This window comes from Acipenser ruthenus, chromosome 4 (assembly GCF_902713425.1).
Source record: "Acipenser ruthenus chromosome 4, fAciRut3.2 maternal haplotype, whole genome shotgun sequence".
In the NCBI taxonomy this organism is placed as follows: Eukaryota; Metazoa; Chordata; class Actinopteri; order Acipenseriformes; family Acipenseridae; genus Acipenser; species Acipenser ruthenus.
The window spans coordinates 103,627,447-103,648,910 of NC_081192.1; the positions used below are offsets into that span (position 1 = coordinate 103,627,447).

Below are 21,464 nucleotides of genomic sequence, written 5' to 3' on the forward strand. Positions count from 1 at the left end.
CAGGAAGAGTGGGCCAAACTACCTGTTAACAGGTGCAGAAGTCTCATTGAGAGCTACAGAAAACGTTTGATTGCAGTGATTGCCTCTAAAGGTTGTGCAACAAAATATATGGTTTGTGGTCCCATCATTTTTGTCCATGCCATTTTCATTTGTTTTATTATTTACAATATTATGTTGAATAAAAAATCAAAAGCAAAGTTTGATTTCTATTAAATATGGAATAAACATTGGTGGATGCCAATTACTTTTGTCAGTTTCAAGTTATTTCAGAGAAAATTGTGCATTCTTCGTTTTTTGTGGAGGGGTACCAACAAATTTGAGCACGTCTGTATATATATATGTATATATAGGTGACGCAATTCATTGACGTAGGGGTCCAAGCAGCCCCCTTTGTCAAAATATGAGTTGGGCATTTGAAAAAATTGACAAACAGAGGGCACCCCCAGCAGTGGATAACGAATAGAGCATTTCAGCATGGTAATCCAACACAAGGAAAAACATGTTCTTACTGTTGGTCAGGTTTTGGTGATGATGGGTACATTCATAACACAGGCGACACAATCCTCAGGTTTTCCACAAGGCATCATTAAGGACTGCTTTTCATAACTGAGGGCCATTCAAAGAGTTGCAATGTAGTGGCCCACATAAGTGGTACTTTAAATGTGCCTGTTGTTTCATAATAAAAAGCATGTTGTTAGCAGAAAGAAAGGAAGACTTCTTGAGCATGGGTGGCGACGCTGTGTATTTCTTGTGCATTGAGATCTTAAACTCCTAACTGCTTCTTGACCAAAACCCTTGGTGAATAGTATTGGAGTATTTAGGAGCAAACAGAATATTGAAAGCATTGTAGTTTGGCAGCCTCACTCTGCTGTTCAATTAGGAAACCTGGAGGAGCTTATGATTTACTAGTCATCCAAATTCCCAGGAAATGCTGTCTGCTTTAGTATAGTACTTACCAGTAAAGAAAGTGATTGTGGGGAATCTTGACAACAAGAAGAAAGATGTTGTAATGATGTTTTCCATCAGATAAATCAAATCAAATATCTAAATAAAATCACTAAATAATGTTTGATAGATTGTATAATAATACACAATTTTATTGAGCACTTGTGCATTACAGTTTGCATTCACAGAATCTAATTAAACCATCTGCTGCCCCACGATGGTAATCAGCTTTGAGCCGCTAGAAAACCTGAAGCGCACGTGTACCAGCAAATACATTAGACATGACAATTACGGTACATCAGGTCAATTAAACAATATGCTGCATGTCCTACAGTCACTGGCCAAAAACAAAATCCCCCAAAAAACACAATGGAAGTAGCATTAGAAAATCAACTAGTCTGCAATAAATGCTTCTCCATCTAGTCGTGCCACAACGTTTTAGCTATGAAAGAGCTGTGTGGACCTTGCACCAATAATGTTGTGAAAGACTTGTTCTTGAATTCATGTGAACTGACTTGAATGGATTGGGGTCCATACTGTACAGTGTGTTTACAGTATGTAAGCCTTGCGTCAGACCCACACTTATGCATTACTTTCTCAGATGTAAGCAGTGTCTGTATGTATGGTTGTGTGATTCTGCTCGGTCAAACTGAGGGCAGTAATTGCTCAGTGTCCATATCGGACAGTAAATGGAGTGGTGTTGACAATCTCTGGAGTGCTATTCCTGAAATCTCATTTCATCCTGAAGTGTCAATGTGACATGTGGCAGAGGAGCACAGAAAGGTAAAGGATAATAATGTCCTCTCTTATATAACTGTAAACCCAGTGTGACTCCAATGAGCTCTAATGTAATGATGATGAGCTTGTAGTATGCTGTTGTGACTAATATTGGTTTATGGTCCTTCCTGGTGTTTTGTAGCCTGCCTTTTATTTTATTTTTGATTTGATATTATTTCTGTGGGAGATTTTCCTATGAAGCAGTGGTATGAAATAGCCTTGTGAAGCCAGCTGTGAAGAATAGAGGACAGACGCAAAGGATGGGGCAATCGCTCTCAGATGAGCAGTGAATCCCTGATCTAGTGAGCTTGTGCAACACTGAGGAGGCTTGGATTATTCTCATTAATGCCAGTAAATTAATTCAATAAATTCGCCCCCTTCAAGCTGGCCCCACCCAGTCCTGGTTTTGTCCTGACCATTCCCCCAATCTTGAATTCAGCACACCCATGGTGATAATCATAAATATATTGTCGCTATCACGGATGCTTTCTCCGAAAGTAAAGATTTATGAAGATCAATATTTGCTGTAAACAGAAAAATCATATTTTCTGTGATTTCTGATACATTTGTATGCATGAACAAATCTTGTAATTTTCTTGAACAGGTCTGACTTGGCAAGATGACACAACCCAGCAGGTGATTTCAAAAGAACTATCCAAACTCCAAAAGATTTACTACAGGCGTCCAGATTCCAGCTCCACAGACACCAACAACCAGCCCAGGTAAACCCTGCAGTGCATCCCCATGAAACCATGCAGTTTCAAATGAACAGGATGCATGCACATTTAGATTCACTTTGAAGCAAAGTGCATTTGATTGTGAAATTAATTCTTATGGCAAATATATCTCACAAAGACTACATCCATTTGGATCAAGGTCACGGTTTGCTTTGGGTCCCAGTCTGCACAACCTTGTGTTGTATATCTTACTCGTTCAATTAGGCTGTCTCTTTAAAATGTCTGTTTTTGCTCATATTTACAGGGCTGGAAGTCAAGGCGTTGACAGTGGAAAAAATGATGGAAAGAATGGAGAAGCTAACCTGGGGAAGTCTTTGCAGCAGTATCTTCAGTATCTGGGGTTTGTACCCCAGTCAACAGCACAGACCAATCAGAAGGCTAAGAACGAGAAACCTCCCGTCAAGGTGGGAACTGCTTTATTGTTTTAGGAAAGATGATCCTAAACCTCAAAAAAAGGTTATGGTTGGAATAATTGGTGTTTGAATCCAAACGTTTTTGAAATCCTATGTTATAAGCACATTCTCCTGCAATGTCTGCCTTACTAGATGTTTAGCTATCATTGTAGAGTTCTTGCATATACTGCAGCTTCTAAGTATAACTCTCAAAAGATTTTTTTTTTTTTATAGGGAATCTGTAATGGATTTAGATAACGGCACAAGTTAGTTGTTTTTGCAAGGCTTGCCACTACTGATTAGTTTCCATCTTTACCTCTTCTCCCTTAGCCCAGTATGCATTCTGGGTAAATACTTACACATTATTACAATGTTGTTACACATAGTTACAATGTACTTAATCCTTTTGCATGATATATAAGCACACAATTGTATCAGAAAAGGGTTATGGTTAGAGTTAGGTTTATATTTAGGGTTAGGGGTAGGGATATGGTTAGGATTGGACACAAAGATTTACACATTAAGTACATTGTAACTATGCATAGTAATAACATTGTAATTATGTGTAAGTGCACAAGTATTTACAAAGTAACTGTTACTGAATTTTGAGTCTCTCATATCAGTACTGCCCCAGTGAGGGGAGCTTATATGTTTTTATAAATCTACTGCTGCTTCTTTGGCAATATAGTAATTCATAGTAAGCTATTTTAATAAAATCACATTCTGTAAGAAAACATTAATCTTCATCATAGAGTAACTGACAAAAAATGAAGAACACAAAATTAATTAATAAAAAGAATAACATTCACATGTTGTGGAACTATCTATTGCCAATAATGTTGTAGAAACTGCTTGAAAAATGCAATTAGTGGCCACTGGAAGGCATCTGTGATTTACACTATTCCTGTCTCCATAATTCAAATCCATCTTCACAAAGATTAAGAACAATTTCACAGATTTATTACAGAACATTGATAGAGCCTTTACTTACAGCGATGCATCAGGCTTTATTGTTAAAACCAACAACAGTTTTAATGAAACTGACTTTCAGAAAGGCATCATTTTCAATCAGGATGTATACACATGTGTCCCGGTACAGGGTATCTCTGCCTGCCACACACATTATTTTAATGTTCAAGGGACTTCATCATGGTTAATGGTAGTCTTTTGTTGTTCTTTGAATGAGCACACAGGGCAAACACAGAGTCTGTGCATCTCGAAAACATGTGCCTCCTGAGTGCATGTGTACCTTAAATCAGGTGCTGGACTATACTGGATATAAAAACCATCACATTCAATTGTAAAAACATACTGCATTCTGGTCATTTTCTGAGCATGGACACATTGCAAAGTGGAAACAGATTGTAACAGTCAGCCTGCCCTACACTTTCTAAATATTCTATAAATCAGTGTACAAAGATAGCTAGTTGCCAAACACTCTATTAAAAAAGCTGTTATAACTGTGGGGGAGCATCTGTTTCTTAGTTGGCTGGAAGAAGTTTATGGATAATAATTAAAACATTTTGGTTTAAAAATTGCAGAGTGATGCAATCCAGGCCGACCATTTCATTGACTACATCCGTCAGAAGTCCAAGACAAGAGGAAAGGCTCCTCCATCCATCTTCTCTCTTGCACCGTCTCTTCAGACACAGTATCCTGACAACACCACCCCCCCAAGGCCCTTTGTTCCCTTCCAGCTTGAAAGAGCCCCAGCCCAGCTAGGAGCAGTGGACTTCCCCAGCAAGCAGTCAATAGCCAGCAAGGCTCTCCTTTCCACCTTAGAGGGGTACCTGGCAAAGAAGATAGCAGCTCAACAGACACACAACGCTGCCCCTGATGTGCAGCCCAAGGGCCCACTCGTTTACAATAGCCAGCTGCGTCAGCCTACGACCAGCCAATTAGAAAGCATGAGCCCAAGTGAAGATGTGGACAGCTACAAGGGCAAGAAACCACTTCAACCGAAACCTGACAGCCGGCCTCAGAGACCCCAATCTGATAGGCTGACCTACAAGACCGGCTTGAAACAAGAAACTGCCAAGGATCCCCTCAGCTTCATGGATGGTAGGTTTCTGGGGCCCTCCTTAAAAAGTCTGTCTATCGATAACTTTTATCATAGAATCCTATCCTGCTCCTGCCCTCGGACGCGTGTAGTCTGATAAGCTGTATGCATGTGCGTGCATTGGTTTTCTTAATGGGGAATAAACAGATACTTTGTAGCTTATTGCCCTTAACCCCTTGACTGACCCTATATTATTTTTTCCTTTAAGGTCAAAAAAGTAATTGATTTATTTTACTCTGACTTTTTATTTTGATTAGCATCGTGATTCACCACCTGTGTACAGCCTGCTTGATGAAGTTAACCAGTCAGTTCAAGCCACTCGCTTCAGAATAAACACAGTGCATCTGTTCAGCGGAAGCGACTGGTACAGTCATTTCATAATGTCGCCACCAAGCATGTTAAATAAAACAAACTGTTTAATAAAAATAAGTATTTTTATATATCTTTTTTTACTTTGTGAAAATGTAACTACATTCCTGATTATTCAAATTTTGGTTGTGCATCTCTCATTGTTTATGGCATTGGCTGGGAAAATCATCTGTCAGTAAAGTGACTCTCGGTGTCACTCAGATGTTTAATATGTCCTCAAGGTACTTCTCTATTGTTGTTTTTCTGCTGCAGTTTTGTTATGTACTGTAAGTTGTTCCTCTGAATACAGCAGTGCAGAATCTGTATCCTTGGTACACTCTTCCCAATATATTATTTTTTTTAACTCCTGAGCCCCATGTTTGCTAGGGAACCTCCTCAGCTGTAGCTCGCAGCAGTGTGATTGTATTATTATTAAACTGCATCCTCAGAAAGCTTCATTGAGAATGTGGTGAAACAGCTGGGGAAGCACAGTGTCAACATAGATGGGCTGAGCCCCAAGGAGCTGGACCAGCTGGCGGACGTGATCGCTGATGCCCTGCAAGTCGTGGACCAGGGCGACACAAACCCCCAGGAGATGAAGAGAGTGTCTGCTCCCGGCATGGAGGAGTATGAGAATGACATGATCGGGGAAGACGACATGATGCAAGGTGCAAATCAATGTGCTATCTCACACAGGTCCTAGAGAATTGAGCTCTTAGGATAACATGCAGTAACACCATGTTGAGAGTATCAGATTCTAGAGTTTCATTTCACACTGATATGTTCACATGTGCACACTGTGGTTATACTGCAGCCCATGCTGATCTACAGGGCTGGAATTAAAGTCACTAAGAGTTTATTCACACATGCCGTGGCCTATCTAGCTGAGGTAGAGTGCTGAAGTTTCATAATGACACATAAAAAGACATGATAGGGAACACAATGCCGCCCCTTAGGGGCCACTGTTGAAGCCCATTTTGCCTTGTTAATTAACCATGGGTGTTAACAGCACTGAGTTATATGATAGTAACTAAGGCCTCAATAACACCTTTATAGTGCACATGTGGACTTCAACAGCTTTTCCATTGGGGCATTTTAATAACAAAAAAATGATTTAAATTGAACTATCAGGACTTTAGGACAAACATAATGTAATAACTAGAATCCTCATGAACTTCTAATGCAGATAGACAAACTGGCATCAATTCGAATCATAGCGATTCCTTCCAGGGCCATAGCTTTTAATGCCAGTCCTCGTTTCCTGCTGCCCAATTCTAAGTTGCTAACACCTTTTTTTTTCTTGACAGAGAGGCAATTAGAAGAAAATAACCAAGTTCCAACTGAAAAGGTAAAGCATTTTAAAGTAGTGGCTGAAATACTTCACTCAAGAGACAAAATACAAAAAGGACTTACAAACAAAGCAAACAGTGCGGAGCACGGGTCGGAAGTACTGCAGTGTTCTTCCTGTTCAGATACACTGTGTCTGTCATTTTGTGTTTCAGTCATTACAGAGTGAATATAATCACAAAAAATAACATGCAGAGGACTGGGATATTGTATACCTATACCACTATGCCCCCTGGAAAAAAATGTAATTAAATATAAAATAAATACATGTAGTTAAAAAAAAGACAACAAAAAACAATGAAAGAAAATATTTATAAATGAAAAAGTAAAAAAAAAAGATTCTGTAAACTGATTGTACGTTTATTTTTGTTTTCTTGTTGAGCAGACTTTTTAATCAGTTTTCTTACCTCTTGATCTGTAGCTTTATTATCATTATCACTGGTGTTTTATTGTGCTGTCAATAACACTACAACACATACAGTGATTAGGTACCAGGATGCAGCAGCCGCTGTTCATTCAGAGCATTATGTTGGAAATATTTACATATTACAAACTGAAGTAGAAAATAGAAGCAATGAACCAACAGAAGATCTTTCATAACACTGATTGTGCTCATAAGAGGTTAGAACATTGCTAGCGATTACAAGAGATAAGAAGATGGATTTAAAAGTCTTTTAAAAAGCACTCCTTTCATAAGAAATAAAGAACAATGCCAGGTTGTAACAGCAAGTTGTACATTAACTGCAAAATATGAAAAAGTACCATATTCAGACAATGGAGGAGGCTCCTTCTATTAAACAAAGCGGTGGTTCAGACAGGGAGCTCACCTTAGATCAAATCACGTAAGCATCAAGCATATTTTAGGTGTTTCCAATACCAGATCAAACCATTAGTCGAATAGCTGGTATCTTATTTGTCCTTTGATAAAGAAATACATCCAATGATTGGCAAGGAAATGATTTATATCTTACCTCAATCCATTATTTCCTCCCTATGCGCCAGAATTCACCTCCTCCCCAGCCTCCACCTGCTTTTTGGCTTTTATCTAACAGGGAGGGCAGCTATCCTGCCCACTGCCTATGGCTTCCCTACGGTCAGTCTCCACTCAGCTAATTTGTGGGCAGGGGTACCTTGAAAGGCGAGGCCAAAGGTCAAAGAATGTAGTGTAAAATATGTATAATGTAGTAGTGTTGTCTAGTCTATGTTTTCATAAATAATCTATCGCATGAGTTTTGGAAGTAATTGGAACATTTCTGTGCTTGGTAACTGAGTCATTACTTAAATCAGACCACCTGATTGCAGGACAAGAGCTTAGTAGCAAAACTGATTCAGTATCTGGACAAGACCGCCAGTACCGAAGCCCCAGAACTGGATTCTGTGTTGGCGGAAAGCCACGACAAGGAGACAGAGACATCGGAAGCTTCGGAAGAGCCTGTCGTCGAGAAGAAAGAAATTGGGGTGGAAAACGTGAGGAGCAAAACCACCTTGAAGTATCTGTCCATGGAGAAGAAAAAATTGGGAGAGGAGGACTCCAAGGAGGCGGCTGAACTGCAGCGCTGGATTCAAGAGGCTGTGGAGCCAGCCAATTCCATCTACGCCAAGCCCCACAAGAAAGACATGAAGTTTGAGGAGGAGCTACGACTCGATGTGGAATCTGGGGGCGAGGAACAGTATGGCTACATCGTGACAGACAAAGGGTAAGGGATTGTCTTCATTATGTTGTGTATCCCTTTATTGGTGGCACCATTTAGAAAAAAATACCTGCATGAAAACCACTACAAATGATGCTTGCAAACCACATGTACAGTAGGGCATGTAAACTAAATATGAAAAAAAATACACACATCATGAAAGTTTCTTTTTAGTGTTTCTAAATTCTATCCTGCTGGCATTGTCTTAAGCAGTGGTGCTCAATTCCGTTCCAGGTTCAAATCATCATTTTTAAGAAACATGTTGAGCTACAAAGCTGGTGACCACAGTTCAGTTATATTCCACTGTTCAATTTTGAATTATTTCAGCAAAAGGTGATCGATTTTTTTAAGGATAGAATTAAATGTTCACCATAATCAGTATTTAAAAACAATATTCCTTTGAACCATTTCTCAATAGGCAGGATTTGTTTTGCCTGTTCACAGATGGCTGGGGAAGGAATGTTTTTTGGTGTTTATTTGTAGGGTTGGACTCTACCCATGGTATTCAAATTTGAAACTGACCTATTTCCAATGAGAAAACGGGCGAATTTGTGTCTTTTCCTTCACATAAAGTCAGAAAAAAACAACATATGAATCCAAATTAACATGTATTTATACTAAAGTAATACAAAAATGACTACAAAAGATTTAGAAGTGAGTAGTTTTTCGAGATTTACGATTATACTGTAAATCACTTTCACGAATCAGCCCCCAAATGTAGTCTCCCATCATGTTCTCGTTATACTGTCCTTGGTAGCGGCGTTCAAAGTACAGTATATCCTCCTGGTGGAAGCGCTCGCCTTGCTCCTCCGAGTACGCACCCATGTTCTCCTTGAATTTATCAAGATGAGCATCAAGGATATGGACTTTGAGGGACATCCTACAGCCCATTGTGCCGTAGTTCTTCACCAGAGTCTCAACCAGCTCCACATAGTTTTCGGCCTTGTGATTGCCCAGGAAGCCCCGAATCACTGCGACAAAGCTGTTTCAAGCCGCTTTCTCCTTACTAGTGAGCTTCTTGGGGAATTCATTGCACTCCAGGATCTTCTTTATCTGTAACACCAATCTTACATTCCTGTCAGTAACAGAACACCAATCTTACATTCCTGTTAGTAACATAACACCAATCTTACATTCCTGTCAGTAACAGAACACCAATCTTACATTCCTGTCAGTAACAGAACACCAATCTTACATTCCTGTCAGTAACAGAACACCAATCTTACATTCCTGTCAGTAACAGAACATCAGTCTTACATTCCTGTCAGTAACAGAACACCAATCTTACATTCCTGTCAGTAACAGAACACCAATCTTACATTCCTGTCAGTAACAGAACATCAATCTTTTGATTTTGCACACTTTACTTGTAAAGCGCTCTCCCCATTTACTTCCTGTGTTACACTTGACTACGTAGTTTCCTCCTGTATATGCAGCAGGAACGCACATGTAAGCCTCAGCTCGGGGGGACCTATTATCTGTGACACAGGAAAGAGATTATCTGCAAAACAATACTGGGCTTGCGAGAATGGTGTCAGACAAATAAAAAATACCAAAACTGGGCTTGCCAGAGCGGTGTCACACAAATAAAAAAATATCAAAACTGGGCTTGCCAGAGCGGTGTCACACAAATAAAAAATAGTCCTGGTTGCTACATTTTTAAATGAAGAGGATTAATAAAGAGTTTTGAGGTCGTATTGCATATGCAATGTAAACTGAAAAATGTACCTGAGACCTCACACGTCAAAACTCTAAATGGATGCCAACAAAAAAAGTATTTTGACAGTCAAAATGCAAGTTAACAAATATTAACTGTATCATGTGTAGCATTTAAAAAAAAATTACTGAAACAAAAAATAGGATTTATAACACAAAATAAACTTTTACCAACCAATAAAAAGAATGGAAATGCTAAATGAATGTGCCCTGCAAAATAATGTATTGCGTTTCTAAAATAAACCCAGAATTTGAAAATAAAAAGTCACAAAGACCTTTAAAAGAAAAATGTGGTGATTACTCGTTCCATGGTGAGTGGACCATCCTTGTTTGTTCAATGGTCAGCAATATGCCTTAAGGATGAACCACTCATGTTAGAACAGTTATCCAAAACAAAGATGTGGATACAAAAAGCCCTACAAATGATTCTCAATACAGTATATTGAGTGAAGCAGGGACTCTAGTAGCATGCAGTGCATCTACCATTTACACTGCTATCCATAGTCTCTCTATTATATGTTTTATGTCATATCAATCTAAAGATAACAGCTCTGTGCTTCTACAGTATATGCACACTGTGAACATATTACTTTATAAGACTTCAACCTGTAGGAAAAAACAGCAAAATGGGTTATAACAAGAGTTATCGGCAATTTCATGGTTACTAGGCACAATTCAATTTATCAGGGGTAATGTTTAGGTTTTTAAAAAAGCCTCTTTGTTTTCAAACCATTCAAGAACATGCGCAGTAATGCAAGCATTCCCTAAACGTTCTTAAAGTCATATACTTCGGGTTTCAACAGTCATTTTCAAATTCCTCACCATTTAAAAAAATAAAATAAAATTGAAAGGCTGCATGGCAGAGCAGGTTTGACAAATGAAGGACCAGCGAGCACTCCTGTGGGCTGCAAAGGGGCTGTACAATCTAGGGTACTCAGAGTGACTGTGTGTTCAGAGGAATGAAAAAGGGGTTAGCAAAGTGCAGTCAGGCATCTGTCATTGAACCTGATGGCCAGGAGCACTCAGGGGAGACGTTGACCCCCACCCTCCCTCTGGGGGACCCCAGTAGCATACTTACTACTGTATTACCATCCATTATACATATCAGATACTGAGCCTTTTACATAAGAGGGGGCATAACTAATTATTACCAATCATTGTGATATTCTTTGATATCCATTGGCTTGCACATTCAGATATCCAGGTGTTCTGAAACAATCAGAGATCGATATTCCCTTAATAACAGTATCCTGCATCCTGGTGATCAGCAGGCAAATTATTGTCCCAATTTCTGCCAGATTTCCAAGAAATACCTGCTAGAAAGGAAAAAAAAATCCATTAGATGTGGGGATTACTAAATTATGAAATGAACATTAAATCGCCTGGTAGCTCAGAAGAGCTCAATATTGATATGTTTTGTGCAATACCATCTGTGCATCACATACAAAAAATTGAAATAATAATTGACTATGAATTATTACATTTTATGCAATACTTTTATTTCTTATATATATATATATATATATATATATATATATATATATATATATATATATATATATATATATATATATATATATATATATATTGTGATTAGTTCTTCTTCACCTTTAATTGTAAAACAATCCAAAAAGGGAAACAAAAGTTGAAATGTATAAAGTTTAAATGTACATGTCACAGTGTAACACATATTGGAGGACGTCATACACAGCAACATGCTCCCAGAGATTGTAGGCTTTCTTTAGGCCCTTAGTTTTGAGTTAATATCCACTCTAACGACTCATCGACCCAATGTTTAATATAGCAGGCTTCCTTTAGTGTCCCAACAGATCCCTTTGTAACTTTATCTGAGGACCTGTCAGCAAGTTTTCCCTTCAGCTGTCTAACAGGATTGGACGCCACTTTGCTGCTGTGCTGAAGAAACTGGTGTTTATAGATGCCCAAGGAAGAGCAGGTCACCTTCTCATAGGTATTGTATTAGGACTTCCCATTGTATTAGGACTTCTCATAGGTATTGTATTAGGACTTATCATAGGTATTGTATCAGGACATCTTAGGTATTGTATTAGGACTTCCCATTGTATTAGGACTTCTCATAGGTATTGTATTAGGACTTCTCATAGGTATTGTATCAGGACATCTCATAGGTATTGTATTAGGACTTCCCATTGTATTAGGACTTCTCATAGGTATTGTATTAGGACTTCTCATAGGTATTGTATCAGGACATCTCATAGGTATTGTATTAGGACTTCCCATTGTATTAGGACTTCTCATAGGTATTGTATCAGGACATCTCATAGGTATTGTATTAGGACTTCCCATTGTATTAGGACTTCTCATAGGTATTGTATCAGGACATCTCATAGGTATTGTATTAGGACTTCCCATTGTATTAGGACTTCTCATAGGTATTGTATTAGGACTTCTCATAGGTATTGTATCAGGACATCTCATAGGTATTGTATTAGGACTTCCCATTGTATTAGGAGTTCTCATAGGTATTGTATTAGGACTTATCATAGGTATTGTATTAGGACTCTGAGCGCCTCAATGAGAACGGCTGGCACAGCCATTGAACAGACATGTGCAGGATTGCTTTGTATCACACTCATACTGCTTGAATAAACCTCTCATCTCAAAACAGGCATTCTTTAGCAAGTTATTAAGAATAGCTGGGGGTGCATGGAAGCACACTGTCTGTCTGCCTGCCTGCCTGCCTGTCTGTATGTTAAGCACACGTTATTGGGAGTAACATAGTCTATGGAGGGGCCTCTCAGTCCCTTCATATGTTACACTTATATTTTTAGATACACTGTACCAAGCGAAGTGTTTATCCGGTTGAAATTAACATTGCCAAGGACATTCTGGGAATGAATGTTATGGGAATAATTGCAGTAGTGGTTATGAACTAGGACAAGCATCAGTGGGATGAATGGCCTCCTCAGGTTTGTAGCTTTTCTTATGTGACACTTCTTACATGAGCACACCCAATCTACTTTGTCATTATAATGATACAGTCGCTCTAACTGTGGTGTGGGATGCATGTCACTGACGTAAAGTTGTTGTTAAGGCAAAAGTGTGTGTTGGGGGTGGCGTTGACTCAGGCAGGGGCGAACTTACAGGCATTATTCCTGTAATTTAGGTAGATAGATTACATTTACAATTAGGCATGCTTAAAATTCAAAGGTAGAGCACAGCACACAGCCACACTAAAGAATCAAGAAGTGCAGTCAGCATATTTATTGACTGGTGAAATACAATTCAAAGCTGCTGCAGTATGTACACTTTTTTGTCATTTCAAATCTTTTCACAAAACAAACATTACATGTGTCCAGTGCTGCACTGTGTAGTGCAAAACCACATTTGTAGGTGAAAAACGCTAAAATAAAAGCCGCTGCATTTAGAAAAAATACAAATGTGTGAAATCAACAGTCCACTAAAATAAAGCGCTTTACATAATCTCTGCAAGTAAGAGATTGTATGAAAACACAACAGGAAATATTAAATTAACATCGAAAGTAGCACTATAGCATTAAAATGTTCAGTACAAAAAAATGGTGCATGAGTTGCAAGCTCTTGAAGTGTCTGAAAATAAACAAATATGGATTGTAGTGCAACAACAGGACAGCATAATCAATCAGACTGTGGAGTCTGTATCATGTGATGCAAAACCGCCAAACTGCACGTCTTCATTCTCTGAACCGAAGATAACCCTAACTCTAACCCTGACTCATTCAATGCACAGAGCATCTACTTCTATGCAGTTTTTTTCTATTCTCGTGAGCCGCAGTATTTCCCCAAAGGCATTATTTGCGCATGGTTATTTAAAACCAGAAATGAATGGTGAAAATGTGACTTTCAGGTAACTGTTGGGATGTGGAGATCTTTCAAACCAGGGTGTTGACTTGGCAAAATCTGGTATATATATATATGTGGATTTGAATGTAAACAATAACAAGTAGCTGTCATGCCGTCAAAAACCTATAAATACCTCCAATGTTTTGATTCAAACACAGGCTCCCTTGAGAAAGATATGTACAACATATCGAAACGTTGGGCAGCTGGCTCTTTGAGCTAAAATATATATACCAACATTTATTTTCACTAGAACTGTAGCAATTTATTTTCATGGGAATTATTACAAGTAAAAATATTTATGTACAGTATATGGAGAGCAGCATAACAACAGGGGTGCCACTTCTGTATCTGTATGTGTGTGTGAATGTGTGTATTTCCCTTCCCTGGTTGTGTTGCTAGCACTGTGTGTGGGTGTGTCTGCGTGTATCATGTGCAACTGTAAATTAATTAACTGCTGTGTAAACTTGACACAAACAATGTATTTGCTTGGTTTACATGATTGAAATAAGTCACTACTATTGGCAGACCTGAAACAAGATATTGATTTGGTTGCCTGAGAATGTACAAGTTTAACTAGTTTGAAACAATCTAACGAATTGAAGTACTTGACTGGATGGCCTGAGAGATGCTGTCAGCGCTAGGTTAGTGGCGGTTGGGATCCGGGAAATAACTATTATTTGTACATAACCTAGACAAACATTTTACAAATGTTTTTTTTTTTTCTATAGTGGAAATGGTGTTTTAGTTATTTATTTATTTATTTATTTATTTATTATTGCATAATTAATTATGCCGTTCTTCTCTGAAGCATCAGCAGAGAATGATAGTGCCTTTAAAGTCTAGTATAACCACAGAAAGTTGTAATTGAAAGTCTGGAGACAGAAAGATAATGCCACACTAAGAGAATGACTTAATGCTAGTGAAGAGCTCAGACAAAATGGCAGGCCTGCTGTCACCAGAAAGAATGAGAGGTCATCTTTCCTGTGCTCCTCTTGACCTTTGGGAGTTGATAATGAAGCAATCCTTAGGACTTACATCGGTCCTGAGCTGCGAAAGAAAAGGCTTCCACTGCTTACTATAAGACACTTCAGCAAAAAAAAATCCCTCCCTCCCAAATAGAAATGACAGATAAAAATTATTCTTTTCTTGTTTCTTGGGAGATTTTACCAAACTACAAGTAGAACTGCATTTATTTGAATTAAAAAAAACACACACACACACACACAAAGCTAACCAAAGGATTTTAGTTAACATCAGCTTCTCCTGCATGATACATTGTAAACAATTTCAGAGCAGCGAAGCAGTTGGTAGTTGGATTCATGATTAACATGCAAACATCCTAGGTGTTTAGGAGCATATTTTAGAATGTATAGGTGTGCAGTATCTTATACTATTAGTATTATTCTCTTTTTGCTTTACTTTTTTTTTTTTTTATGTCAAACAACAACTCGGTAACTTTTTTATTTTTTTTATTTTTGAAGCTTTTCATATTAAATCAAACCTCTTTTCAATAAGGTCTTGATGTAAACTTTTTTTCTGAAAAGGTTCAATCCATGATACGTTTCCATAGCAACCCATTTGTTTAACACATATTGTCAATTTGACCAACTCTGTTAGACGTTTAAAAGGGTTGTTTTGTAATTTTGTCATCAGTGGCTTTAGAAAGGGTTTCAACCTTCTTAACTGTTAAACACATTATGTTGAACAATAAAATACTCTTATAGTAAAAGTAAATGCTCCAAAATATCTCGAGGCACAAATTAAGAAAATTCACAACTATCATACTTGCACATTTTATGTAACAGGGTTGCTTTTTGGTATAATCCAGTTAACCTTTCACTAATATTTACGAGTGTTTAATGAACATAAGAACATAAGAACATAAGAAAGTTTACAAACGAGAGGAGGCCATTCAGCCCATCTTGCTCGTTTGGTTGTTAGTAGCTTATTGATCCCAGAATCTCATCAAGCAGCTTCTTGAAGGATCCCAGGGTGTCAGCTTCAACAACATTACTGGGGAGTTGGTTCCAGACCCTCACAATTCTCTGTGTAAAAAAATGCCTCCTATTTTCTGTTCTGGTCGGATCTTCATGTGAATGGTGATCCCTGGTTTGCGTATTTAGAGTGAAAGCACAGGGCCTCCCCACAATGTTTTCAATTGATAGTGTAGTTGTGTCATTGGCAGCTTGGCATGATCCAGTCATTTCCAGTGCTCTTCATAGTCTGGAATAAGAAGCTGGTTTTGTAGGGGTGTCTACAGTGAATTACCAGGTTTAGATTTCACTCCTCCTGAAAAACAAGGCAAGAGAGTTGGGTGGAAAGAGTTCGGCTCTAATTTTCAAAATATAAAATTACAATAATCCCATGAATGTGAAATATCAATCGTCACTTTGAGGGCATTTGAAGTGCTTCTCATGACTGAGTTGTCATTCATGGATGTAAAGTACCACCAGGCCCGAAAACAGTGATATTGTTATTATTAATGTTAAGTTCTTCTTTTTAAATTCATCTGTAATTTTAAAATGGGTACATCTTTCTTAGATTTCAAAAGGGGTTCTTGCACAAGGACACGATCCCAGTGAACACACATTCACACCAAATAGTAATTTACACAAACAACAAGCAACAAGACAACCCTTCTGTAAACACTGGGTTTATTATTTATTAAAAAAAATGTGTTTCTTACCTTGCAGTACCACACTGCATTACTGGTGTCATCGATCGTGTTGAAAGTTATTGGTAAAGGCTTTTTGAGTTTCAACTTTATTCATATAACTGTTAACCAGGTATTTGAATCGGTACCTAAAATGGCATTTCTATCGTAATAAATTAGTGTTTGTGTTGGTACAGTCGCCTGTGGTTTCATTTAGCAAGGTACCGGTTCCCTCTTGTGGCCTCAGCTAATAAAGCAGTTTAGCGTATCTTAAAATGTTTGGTTTTAGATACAGTAGCACTATGTAATGTTCAAGGAAATATTTTCATTGGATAGCTTACAACACAAACAAATACAATGTAATGCTAATGCATGTCAAACGCAATACAAACTGTGCAGAATTGAGAGTGCAGTGATCATTTAATGACAATGGCACTTAATGGGTTAATGTATTCATGCCCCCAAACCCCGTTAATGACCCCTGGAATGTTCATTAACGCATTTTTTGAGAACAATGAGCTGTTTTCCCAAACTGTCAATTATAGACATTGAATATGTTATTATACATGTGTTACTGCAGAAGCAATGTGTGTGCAAGCTGTCAAACAAACCACAAGCTTTATATTAGGATAATATTTATGTGTTGTATTATTTTCTCGTGAAATTAGACATTATATCTTTCCTGTTAGCCACAGTGAACAGTCACAGATCATTTTATAGAAATGAAAAACAGTAGCACTACAAGTGAATAATTTCTTGCACATTGCACAACAATATGAAAACTACAAAACCCCACCAAGCAATGACATGCACCATCTTTTTTTATATGCAATAAAGGACAAAATTGCCTGGATCATGCTATATAGCTGTTTAAGACATGTTTACAGCAGAGCTCAACCGCATTTTAAAGTGGAAAAAGCTGTTGCCGGGATCTCATTTAAAAAAAAAAATGTCTTTTTTTGAGAATGCCTTTGTGCTATTTATACAGGCTGCTGCAATTTAGCGCTGTTGGTTCCCTGCGCATTTATACTTGGAGAGTGGGCTGAGGTGAACCGTGGCTGCATCACGGAACCATTACACTTCCTAACAATTCCATTTGCACCTTATTGTTTGTCTTATTGCTGTAAAATGCAGGTGATTCATCATGCCTGAAGAAGCACCTGATCCCAATTCCCTCGACCCACAGCTCAGTATGTGACAGGAATATAATGTGTCGTTGCTTGCAGGCTACAGAAGCCAAGGTGACAACTAGCCCGGCAAGTGTGGCTGGGTTTCATTTAATGCTTCGTTCTTTCTCTTCCTCTTGACAGTACTCTTGACACAGACACAGGCTTGCACTTAATGGAGGTTTTGGCGCATCACCTGAAGCTGCAGATGAAGGATTTCGTCGATATTGAGTATGTAACCCCTTTTGCATTTTGCCTTGCATCTTTTCAAGGTGTTCGGCAATGTGGTCTTCCTAACAATATGTATTTTAATACAAACTGAAGTAATTTCCCCCATACTGTACCTTGATGTTTGCATAGTGCTGCTGCTAGTTTTATTTTATTAGTTTTTTTCCTTTGCCCATGGATAGTGCTTTGAACTGTTATGTTATGTTAAGCCTTACTGAGACTGCCAGAACTTCTAGTTTCTCGTGCACTTCCTCAATCTGATAAGTGATGCAAACGCTATCACCATGGCTACCAGTGGCTCTCCTTGACTGCTCAGTGACGACAATTGGAAAATCTGTTATGCCTGTAACAGATCTAACAAGCACAACATGGACTGGACTGTAAATTAGACTGCATAAATACAATGTTATGATGACACTAATTAAACAGGTGTGTCTAAGTATTACTCACAGTAAACCTTTCATTGTGATGCTCAAAACTATTGATAACGTTTGCAAACATCATAAAAGGGTAAGGGAAAGGTTCTGCAAATGATAAATAAATGACCTCAAATATGATGTCAGAGAACGATCAGACTGAAATCACAATTTCATAAATTCATACGCTGGGATATTACAGGATAAACAGGAGCGCCCCCAGAAACCTTTCACATGGTACACACAACTGAACCACACCGACATCCCATCTCATGCCGATAACGACTCTGCATCACCATGCTGTAGTGTTTCAGCCCATCAGAGTGCTGCGCTTGTGTTCTTTCCTGAGTTTCACAGCACCTTTACATTGGAAACCTGCAATCAAATTGCTTCACTGTTTCCCTTTCGAAGAATGAATAAACACAGCGCACTGCCATCGAGACAGAACAGCAACTACAGTGACAGCCAAATAGTCCACAACAACAATAAAAGGTACAAATAAACCTATTTGAAATAAAGACTTAAACTAGGGGAAGAACTAGCTCACAAATCTGTTATGCTGGTTCCATTTCTAATCATTACTCTCACCATCACTACAACGAATGCAATCGTTACTAACCGCCTAAACATGGTGTATGAACAAACTTTATCTTACACGTTGTGACAAAACAGGCAGTTTAAAAAAAAACATGAATAGTAATAATAATAATAATAATAACAACTTTAATATAAGACACTGATAACATTAAAATATAAATGAAACTTGTATAAATGTGCACTTACCGTGCTCAATCCTGGAAGAGCAGCAGAATTCAGATAATGCAGTACTAACATTCAATGCTGCCAACGTATTTTTGGTGCTTAAAACTCTAAAGAAAAATCTAAGAAACAGTCTGGTGCTTTTACTGATTCTTCCCCTCTCACATCCGGCTCATTGGAAGAAAGATTTTTGCTATTTTTCAAGGCTTCAACCAAACTTCTGTTTGCTCATTACTACCACTAAATAAACAGTGCAATCCTGTAAGCTTAAAATGTATGTTTCGCTTCAACCGATCGCACAAGATTATATGCTAGTCCACACATAATATAAAGCCAAAATGTTGCAAACCAGTGTTGCTCCAATGGGCTCCAATGCTTCCCAAGACAGTAAAAATGTGAGGTGCTGAGGCAAGTGGTTAGAGAAAACACAGCTTTAAACATGCCAATAATCATTCATTTCCAGTTCCACTTATTTTAACTATTATATATTAATAAAACTGATAATATATCAGTCAGAGATAGCTTATTTCACAATGAGAAATTCACACCATAGGTACAGTAGTCCCTCGTAAATACAGGCACACTTATGCCGCACATTCGACTCAGATAACAGATAGATCAAAAGTAGCAGGCAGGCTGCAGACTGTGTGTTTCACTTGCATCCACTTCTGCACTGTACTGTAACCTTTTCTATGTCGATTTAAAAATGATTTATTTCTGTAAAGTGTGTGCAGTGTATGTAAGGCACTGTATAGTATCATAATGTGTCAATGCAACACCATTATCTATTTTATGTTAAATGTGTATTATTATTTCCACATTGTACAGTAATGTGTACAATGCAGCAGCATGATTTACTTTCCGTTTCCCGATAGCCTATAGGCTAAAGTAAAGAGAAAGTGCACTAGGTATTCATTTGATTTTACTACTGTGCTGTATACTTAGTGTTCCACGTTTCCGGTTTATTCCGAATTTCACAGAAAAATTACGGGATTTTTTTTAAACTGGATGTCGGTTTTTACTGATTTATACCTGATTTTTGTCTATTCAATATTTTCCCAGTACTATTTTCTAGGAAATATACAATATTTTGATCAAAATGCCGTTTAATTTTGACTCCAACATTTTAATAAGCAGCCCTACACTGTAATAACGTTCAAACGTTACACTTCACAAACACATTATCACCTGATTATGTTGGCCAATCAAAGTCTGGTTATTGTGACAGTTGCTGGGCATAGTAACTAGCTTGATCAAAAACTAAATTGAAATACACGAAAATATAATATTTTTAGTGGATGAAGAATGGGGAGAAAACGTAAATCAGTTTATGAATATTCAAAAGAAAACGAATGTTTCGAAGTATACAAAAATCTAAAATAGCAGAAGTGTGTCAGATGAGGCCGAGGATGCACATCGCTGCAAATACTACTGCATTGGGGTACATGTTCATGCTGACAATAAAAGAACATACTGAAAAATAAGCGACACATTAAACTAAAACAAGAAAGTGAACTGAGAGACAAGCAATCCATTTATCCTGCTTTTACAAGCACTTTAATAAAAAAGAAAGCACAGAATGACAGAAAACGGTGATACTTTGGTTGGTAAACTCATCCCGATGGCTTGCAGTTCTGCCAATTTTCTTTTCTTTTTATGATTTCAAGGCAAATAAAACTGGCTTGTTTTGTGCTGATGTCATGTTCATACCGTCTGTAAATACTATTTCCGTCAGCACAGCGATTGCCCAAACATTCGCAAAGTACCAGCTAACTGGAAAATGTGGTTTCGACTTGCACAGATTCTGCTTTGTCATACATGCCAGGGAGATGAAACTTAATCAGAAACCAGAACTACTACGCATCATATTCCACATGTAAACTGTGATTTTGTCCCTCCGATTGTTACCGATGTTTCAATTAAAAACTATTTACCGATTTTATCCCTATTTTAATATTTGTAAAATGAACTGTATAGGCCTACTGTAAAGATTTATAGAGACAAACCTGGGGTGAGCTTGCCACATGCAGGACAGTCTTCGCTTGTCTTTTTGTGTAAAAGGAAAAGCACTCTACAAGCAGGCCTGTATGTTTATTTTAAACTCCAAAACAAAAATAAAACCAAAAACCTAACTCCTTCCAGGAGTGCTATCTGAAGTGTTGCAGGTCTAAGCTATACCGCACAGCTGAGCTGTTTCCCAGTCCAAAAAAACCCAACATTTATTCACATAAGTGGATCACAGACACTGTACCTTTCTGGTTCCAGCTCCCTGGTAGTCTTACCTAATGAAGCCCTTGGCTCTCCTTTTATAGGATATAAGGAGCAGCCACATTCTCACATGTCTTTGGCAGGGACAGGAATTAACCCCA

The 21,464-nt window shown here is 38.1% G+C and overlaps 1 protein-coding gene across 2 annotated transcripts in view; it reads left to right on the plus strand.

Annotated features, from left to right (window-relative positions):
• Positions 1–21,464, plus strand: part of LOC117400308 (receptor-type tyrosine-protein phosphatase N2-like) — a 277,116-nt gene that overhangs the window by 86,931 nt on the left and 168,721 nt on the right. For both annotated transcript variants that reach the window (XM_034000071.3, XM_059023311.1), the window contains exons 4-10: positions 2,327–2,444; positions 2,704–2,863; positions 4,393–4,912; positions 5,708–5,926; positions 6,566–6,606; positions 7,908–8,302; positions 17,837–17,923. In XM_034000071.3, the coding sequence (XP_033855962.1) occupies positions 2,327–2,444; positions 2,704–2,863; positions 4,393–4,912; positions 5,708–5,926; positions 6,566–6,606; positions 7,908–8,302; positions 17,837–17,923 (1,540 nt within the window). The remainder of the gene's footprint in view (positions 1–2,326; positions 2,445–2,703; positions 2,864–4,392; positions 4,913–5,707; positions 5,927–6,565; positions 6,607–7,907; positions 8,303–17,836; positions 17,924–21,464) is intronic.